Below are 9,268 nucleotides of genomic sequence, written 5' to 3'. Positions count from 1 at the left end.
GTGTATATTGCATTTCATATTTACGGTCAATCTCATTACAAATTGATGTTTTTTAAAGTAAAATGGGACGCTATAACAAGATTTGCTATCATCTTTAAATTGATTATGAAAATTGTTTAAAATCCATATTTAGTACCATCTCCACCATTATCATGCAATTCTTCTAAAAGTGATAATCGAAAATCTAAATCTTTCATTTTTCCATTATACAACTCACTCATTATAAGAGTTGGATTATCAGTATAAATGGTAAAAGTAGGTCTCAAATTATCTTCTTGTTTATTCTCTTTTACTCAAAAACCATCAGTTCCATTTTTACCATCTTCAATACCACATTCAAGCATGTCAGCCATAATTTTTACTAATTTAAAAAAATAAAAAAAAACATAAAAATTTAGAAAAAAAAAGTTACAAAATTATTTTCCCATGGAACCAAAACTACCATTTCTTTCAACGTTTTTAATCATTGCCATTGTCACTTTACGACAAGAACATCCATCGATTTCTTTTACTTTTTTTATGGCTTTAAACGTTTTCACAAATCCCATTTGAGCTACAGTATCTCCACGTTTAATAATATTATCTTCTTTTGAATGAATGATAAGTATCACTTTAATTTCGTCTCTATATTCAGCTTCTATTATTCCTGGAGAATTCAACACTACAACACTATATTTAAGAGCAATACCTGATTTTGAATATATGCACCATACTAAATCTGAATCTATTTCAGTGATATATACTCCAGTACTTACTAAAATACGTTCGTCGGGTTGAAGTATATAATGCTTTGTACTTCTCAAATCAAAACAAGCACTGTCTTTTATTTCATAATGAGACCATTCTTGAGTATCTCTTATTTGAATCCTTCTGCTTCATAATAACACCATTGAGTGCTTTTGCGACGTTGATCTCTTATTTTAATCGTCTAAAAAATTTTAAATACATACATTAATTTTGTGTTCAAAAGAATAAACTACATGTTTTCTTTTTTTTCTATGAGAAACAATACAATCTTTACAAAAACTTGATTTACAATAAAAACAATTAAAACAAAATAAAAACATTTTTTTACAAAGTTAACAATGACCGAACCAATTATAATAAAAGTCAAATTGTTTTAAACCGCTTTCGTTTAATTCTCTATTAAAATGTTCATTTATATATGGTAATTAAGGTATACTAGTATTAAACTCAGTATCAATCCACATGTTATAAAATAAGTACTTTTTTTACTAACTTTCTTTCATAATCTTCTACAAGTGAAGATTTTTCTAATTTAATACTCCCATCAAAGTGTTTATATATCATTTTCACAATTTCTAATCTTGTTCTTTCGAAATATCGAATCTCGACATATTCCATTTTCTTACAATCTAAACACATTTTTTTCACTTTTTACTAACTTTCACCAGAATATGTTGATGATTAAACAAGTTTTTGTCATTTTTATATAAACAGGTAGTCATAACAACTTAATCTATTTCATTAAAATAGAATTAAAGTATCAAAGTACAAAGTTTAAAGTTCATCACTCTCATCATACCACACTTTGAACTTTAAACTTGCATGACATCATCATTATGTAAGGAATTAACATTCTTTAAAACTTGCTTAGTTCTCGTTTTTTTTAAATCTCTTTTCAAGTCAAAATAGTATAAAAGGAGCTCATTTTAATTTAAAATTTATTCAAACACGACTGAAAAAAATGGACGACTACGAAGTTGTTTATTGCAATGATAACAGCTATGTTAAATTTGCAGAATCAGCTGCAGCCACTTTGTGGCTTATTGAATTTAAAGAAGAAAAAAATGCAAAAGATAAACAATATTCAATTGTTTCTCTCAAACCACTCGCACGATTCAACTATGTTAAAAAGGAATTAATCTACAAACCAAAAAACGAAGGCTGCGAAATATTGTTACTATGGAAATACAGAGATGTATTTGATCTCAACAAAACAAATTATTTTTTCAGAGCTGAACTTAAATTAACAAAAGACGACACCAAATTTAAAATTCTCAAAGGTGAAATTACTTTTAATGTGGTCTTTAAATTTAATCACAACAAAATGACAAAAAAAGTGTTGGAAATTTTGATAGATAATATGCAAGCTGCTCAAAACAGAGCGTATCTAACTACGGCTTATCCTAAAACGGGTATATTATAAAACTTCGAATTTAACGGATATACGATACGTTTAGCAAAAGGAGACGATGAGATTCATATCACTGAATACGATAAATTATTATCTGTAGAACTCTCTTTCCTCAACACCATCAATAAAAATGGCGTTCCTAAAAGTTACAATATGAATTTAAAAAAAGCCTGCGAAACGCTAGCTGAGAAAGAAACGAGCAAGGCGAAAAAAGCGAAACTTGATGCTCCAGAAGATGACGAATAGTTATTTTTTGTAAAATAAATTTTTTAATTGAATTAAAAACCTGTTTAGTTAATAAAAAACTTGTTTTTTATAAATTTTTTTCTATATAAAGAGTTGTAAAAAAATTATTCTAGCTCATTTTTGAAAGAGAGAATGACTAGCCAACAACTCGATGAAAGTCTGATCAAAGCTGTTCGACTTTTTATCCAGATAATGAATTACATCCTATGCTATTTGAATTTCATCATTTAAATAACACGTATGAAGAGTGGTTGGATATTGTATTTTCGTATTTAAAAAATTTTAACTTATAGTTAAACTCGGAATAAGAAAAATTTGTTGACTTGTATTATATTTTCATAGCTAAAGACTATGAAAACTCTTTTCATTTGTTTGAAAAAGCTTCTCGTCGATTTATGACTTTTGCAGAACAATCACACTTATGGGTGGTTAAAATATTTGAAGTATGTCGCATCATTAACGATGATTTTTTAAATATAACAAAAACAACAGTAGAAAAACAGTACGAAGAACAAAGAAAAAACTGGACGAATTTATTAAAGTGTATAAACTTTGTTACAAAGCAAACAGTATTCAAAAGAAATGCACTTCGTGGAAAAGCAAACTTAAACAGTCTTTAAAATATTGTTTTTTGTTTCGTTATATATCCAACAAATGGGAATATGACGAGGTAAAGAAAAATTGTAAAATACTAAAAAAACGTTTATCCTGCTTGCATAGAGCAACCTTGCTTTTCCTACAATGATAAAGTTTTCCATAATGGATATTACAGCATTTATACACCTGCTCCTATTCATGAATATTTTATAGTTGAAAAAGTTCGTATAGAAGGTGATAAAGTATACATTTATAAAACTTTTGATCGCTGCAATTTTCACGATAAAAGTTTAATAGAAATGTTTCCTACATCTCAATGGTTTTTTTTTTAAAAGAAACTTTAACATTTCAATCGTTCTATACAGAAAAGAAGACGAAGCTTATAATTACGAGAACAACAAAATAGTATCGAAACAACCTATTTATACAAACAATCATTACAACAAATATTATGTAACCGCGAAAGAAGGATTATAAACAAGACATTTTTTAAATTTTTTTTCCATATTAAAAAGTTGATATACAAGTTTGTCAATATGAAATATATCATCGAAACATTCACATTTGTCTTTTTTAAAAATAGTCATACATCGCATATTATCCTTAATCACTTCGATAAAACCTCTATACTCTTCAACACATATGTCTGTATGTACAAAACCATTAACATAATCTTCTAAAAATAATGAAAACACGTATGTTTCGTAGCGAGGATAATGTTCCAATTTATGTGTTTTTGTTAAATAATGTTGAAAATGTTTCATGCACAACGGTTCGATGCTTATATTCGTAAGCAGCTTGCGTACTTTAGGAAAAAGTTAGCGATTCAAATCGAAAGTATAAGTTTTACTTTCTGTATTGATTGAATTCAAAACATTTTTTTCAATATCACCTCCTTTGTAAAATACGATATTTAATTTGTATTTATTTAATTGTTCTCTTAAATAATCGATTACAGAACTGCAAAAAATAATTTCGCCAGTAAATTTAAATGATGGGTCATAGCTTATTCCATGAATGTTTTTGTAGCGATAATTAAAATTTTTTTACATTTTTCATCTAAATTATCAAGCTTTGAACACGGTATTACTTGCACGTGAAAACATCGTTTATCATTGAGAGATCTTAAACAAACTTCTCTTTTACAATGATATCCCCACGCATGTTTTTCTTTATTTGATATATATTCCATATTAAACAACCACAACTAAAAGAAATAGACTTTTTTTAAAAATAGAAGCGTATTCTTTTAATAAAATGAATAAAAAAGTATAAAAAAATTTTTAAAAAATTTTTAGGTATTTTTTTATTAAAAAATGATTCGCGTTAATAGCATCATTAAAAAAATTCATAACAACTGCGCTGTGTGCGCACTTGATGAAGTATCTAAAGAGATATAAACATCATGAAAACAAGTCTGGAAATTCTTCACCCTCATCTGATCATGTAGAAGAAGAACATTATACCGATAAAGAATCAATTGATTTTCTACAAATTGTACTCGATTCTAAAAGAATAACATTAAATTCTTACAGTATTGAAAAATGTTTTAAAAACAGTCAATTTAAAAGTTTACTAGAATATCCTCAACTTTGCCCTATTCATCTCGAACACTTTGATAATTTGAAAAGAGTACATCTCGGTGATAACTTTATAGTTGAATTTTATAAAGCCAATCTCACTGTTTTATTGTTAGAAAGAGATATCAAACCTACTTTCGATCAAACAGATGGCAATCAAACAGACGGTTTCGTAGATACGTTTACTACAAAAATAATACCTACTGTCTCTTCTTTGATAGAAAAACTAGATGGAGCTTTAAAAAAAAAATCAGTTAAAAAAAACATTGAAGGAATTATAAAGGAAGGAACCAGTGATAAAAAAAACTTTATTTGTTAATATATTACACGCTATTGTAACCCTATTTATTACGAGTTTTTTTAGTTTAGAAAAAGAAGAATAAATGGCTACTAATGAATCTTTGTCTGGTATTTTTAAAAATTCTGAATATAAAAATCATTTTATAGGAGATTATGCTTTTGATCAACTTAGTCAAACGCAGACTCATATTCATATTATTAATAATATGAAAAAAAATGGTTCTTTTATCATTTACAACAATGAAGCCTCAAAAGAAGCAGGTCAACATTGGAGAGCGTTGGTCAAAATAGACAAAGCTCATTTTTTTTGTTTTGATAGATTAGGAGAAGAAAGTTTATTACAACAAATTCCAAAATATTTAAGATTTAATACACATTTGTTTGAAGCAGTAGAAGAAGTAAACAGCAATATACAAATCAACACTATTAATATTAACTACAACGAAATTGAAATGAGTTCTATATACGACAAACAAATCATTTTCCTACAGAAAGGACAGCAGATAATCATGAGTTTTATTGGTTTACTAAATTCATTTTAAAATATAGCGTAATGATTGGCAATCAAAATGTGTTTTTTTCATACAACAAATTTCCTTTTCAATGGAATGGTGCAGTTTATGTGGAGCGTTTGCCGCTTATTTTGTAGCTCTTTTATTTTGCAGTGAAAATGTTTTATATAGTGAATAAATTTTTTTACCTTCGTTGTGCAGATTGTTAAATCATTATTACTGCGAAGTGACAACTCTTCATGCTTCGCCACTAGTTCAGATAAATCTTTATCCATTTTTTCAATTTATACAAAAAGAACTGTTCATTATATTGATGTTACTGCTAAACAACTGTTTCAAAAAGACATGCAATTGCATTTATATATGAAAAAACAGGAAAATCGGGAACGAAAGCTTTTGTCTATGAAACAAAAAAATCTCCTTTGGATCATGATATTTATGAAAAACAAATATTAGCTCAAAATGCAATTAAAAGATTTTTAAAAGATACTGGGTTCTTAAGAACAAATTACGAAGCTTCATGGGGCAAATTATCCATATGGGATATTAAAGCTATTCCTTCTGTGATGAACGAGGAAAATATTTATTGCATGATGCAAAATGAAATGAATAAGATTTTCGCAAACAATTATACTCGATTAAAGACAGTCAATCTATTTTTAGATAATGCTATTGATGATGTCATGACTAAAAAAGAAATAAAAAGACAACTAGCTCTGAATTTAATATAATGAAACATGAAGAGGTCAACACACACACTGCTAGAAGAAATTGTAGAAGAAAAGTGCGCTACATGTAACAGCTATGGGGAGTTGTATTTTATAGTTTTTAAAGAAAAAAAATAAAGAATTATTAAAAAACTGATTATGCATATCCTAAACAAAGAAGTATGGGTTTACAACATGATCACAAAAAGAAGCGCGAAAATTTATCTTCATAAATCCTCTTGTTTAACTTGTAAGCGGAAAAAATCGATCCTTATAAAACGCTATAAGAAGAAAAAAATAGAAGGAAAGCAAAATCATCATTTCATTGTATATATTTATTCTTTAGAAGATTTATATAATATTTTTTTACAAACTGTCTTTTTTATATACTTCCAATACTTTGTCGGGTAGCATGTAAGGAATAACAAGTTTTGTAACAACAGGATTCGGAGCAACAGTTTTTTTGCCTTTCCACGCTTTTTTTATACCGTATAACAGTGAACGCACTTGCAGTGCGTTAGTTACATTTTTAGGAGTAATAAAATCAGCTAATCCTCTTCCACGACGGTTTTTTGAATTTCGGCGAATTCTTCGAGACTTTCGTCTATGACGTCTTTTACGTCGATAAACCATGTTTCTTATAAAAAATCTTATTAGTGAAAATCGGAATGTTTTTTTTCTTGTCCATATATAAAATGATAGATGACTATGTTTCAAACAATATCTTCTCCTTTGAGTAACCAAAGATTTAATGACTCTTTCATTTTGTCTACAAAGTCTTCATATAGCATTTCAAATTCGTGTTTCTTTTCATAAAAAATAAAATCAATAAAAGCGTTTTCATTAGAGCGAGTTACTTTAATTTCTGTCAAGCCATCCAAGCGAAATTGTTTTAAACTATCATTAGCATCAAGCTTAGAAACTTCTATATTAATAACTGATTTATAAACTTCGTTTAAACGAGTTTTAAAATCCATTTTTTTTTCAAATGAATTTTTTATATAAAAAACTACATTTATAGTTTTTTTTTAAAAAAAACAGAAAAAAACACTATTAAATATTTTTTTTTAACAATTTATTTTTTGGTATTTCATTACCAACATAAAATATTTCTTTATTTACATGAGATATTGTGTATAATTTATTTATAATATCATAATCTAATATCAAACCGCCGATAAACGTAGATGATTTCGTGTGACCACTATCTTTGCTACCGCTAATAATTACAGCGATAGCATTTTTGTATTCATAGGTTAAAATGTATTCACCTCAAGAACTTGTATCTGTTCTTAAATTTTTCAAAGAGTTTTTATTATATTTCTTCATACCTTTTAAGAGCCATATATAGTCGTTCAAATTTTCTTTTACATGTTGTTGAAATTTTGTGATATAACATTTTTTGCAATACTTTATATTGTGTGTTCTTCTATGAGTTTGTTTACACACTTGCAATGGATTCCTTTTTTTTTAAATAAACATTAACAGAGTTTGCCTTTTTTATACTCGTTTTTTAATCCGACTAAAATACTGTTTTAAAAACATTGCTAAGTATGGGTATACGTCCTAATATGTTACCAAGGAAACCTTTACCGCGTTTTCTAAGTATACATTTTCGCCCTCTACCAATTAACGGATGATGATGTCTAGGGTTAGCTGAGTGTCATCTATAAATAAAAATATATCTTTTAGCTCCCCTATGTTCCCTATGTCTTCTATGTCTCATTTTTTAAATATTAAATACTTCGTTTTTTGTTTATCGCGATCGGATTTTGTTAAAACAAAACGATATATCGGTTTTCCTACTCGATCCATTTCTCGATTTTGTTTATTATTTATATACTTACTTTTTGTTTTTTGATAACACATCATTGCTTTACTACAAATTTGACGCTTTATTTTTTTCAAGTTTTTCTTAGGTCTTCTACGTCTTAGAGCTCTTATTTCCGTATTATTAGGATCTGTTAACTCATTATCATCAAATGAAGTTTGATCAAAAAATTCAAAAAAAGCATCTCTATGAAAAGGCCACTTTCCATATACTGTATATTTAGGTAATTTAGATGTATATTTAGGTCTTAAATTACTTTTATATATAGGTTTTGAAAATAAATTTCGTCTTACAATCATACGCGATAAATCAATGTCATCTGCGGACATTTTTGACTTTAACTTTTTTTGACTTTAACTTTTTTTGATTTTAACTTTTTTTGACTTTAACTTTTTTTTGACTTGTGTTTTTTTTTTTACTTATATTTTTTTAATATCTTTTTTTATAAGACAAGAAACATGGTGTCATCCTGACACAACCTTTCTTACTCTATCTTTATTTTGTCTTAGAAGGACAACTTACTTATGTTTTTCTTATAGTGTTTATTTTTTACGGCCATATTTTAATCTTACTTACTTACTTAACCTTACTTAGTCCTTACTTAACTTACTTAGTCCTGCCTGATTTCCTTAGCCTGCTTACTCACACACTCGTACATGCACTCGTTCTCACACACTCCACATACGCTACCAAGTTTATCAACTTGATATTTAAACATAGACCCACGGCGGGTAAATGTCATGGCGTTTGAAACATAGTGCGGAATGCGAATGCACTATGCTACGTCGACGTTATGGTTCATGAAATTTTGAATTCATTTAAATTGTTATTTTAACACTTTACGCAGAGCTTTTTTTCTTCGCAGAGTTTTTAAATAAGTTGTTTACTCCTTTTTTTAATCTCTTTAATCTTATTCATAAAAGCGTTATTAGGAGTTTCTAAATTTAAATACCATGACACAGTATTTTATTTTCACTGATTAAAGTTACATCACTTTGTCTTTTATTCAAAATAATCTGTAAAGATTAAATTTTTCTTACATAAAAAACGTGTTTTTTGCTAACAAAAGTCATATGGCGAGAACACGCATTGTAAAACACGCAAGAATTGAAAACAAGATGTCTACAGAACAAGAGTTAGAATTTAGTTCGCTAGACTTAACAAAACCTGAAGAAATTATTATAATAGAAGATGATCAAGACATATATGAAAGATTCTTTAACTAATGTTATTTTTTATTTAGACTTTATATATATTTTTTATTTATTACAAAAACAACATGATTTTTATATATAAATTAACCAACTTCAAATTATTTTTCAGTTAAAAATGGATTA

At 27.5% G+C, this 9,268-nt stretch overlaps 1 protein-coding gene across 1 annotated transcript; it reads right to left on the bottom strand.

Annotated features, from left to right (window-relative positions):
• Positions 1-293: 293 nt before the first annotated feature.
• Positions 294-1,365, bottom strand: LOC136078474 (deoxyuridine 5'-triphosphate nucleotidohydrolase-like). Its single transcript, XM_065794246.1, has 3 exons — positions 1,241-1,365; positions 443-855; positions 294-361 (listed from the first exon to the last, which is right to left on the bottom strand). The coding sequence occupies exons 1-3, from the start codon at positions 1,363-1,365 to the stop codon at positions 294-296; spliced, it is 606 nt and encodes a 201-aa protein (XP_065650318.1).
• Positions 1,366-9,268: the final 7,903 nt, after the last annotated feature.

This window comes from Hydra vulgaris, chromosome 03 (genome assembly GCF_038396675.1).
Source record: "Hydra vulgaris chromosome 03, alternate assembly HydraT2T_AEP".
Classification (NCBI taxonomy): domain Eukaryota; kingdom Metazoa; phylum Cnidaria; class Hydrozoa; order Anthoathecata; family Hydridae; genus Hydra; species Hydra vulgaris.
Note: the sequence above shows the minus strand (reverse complement) of the source record. Positions and strands in the feature narration are given on the sequence as shown.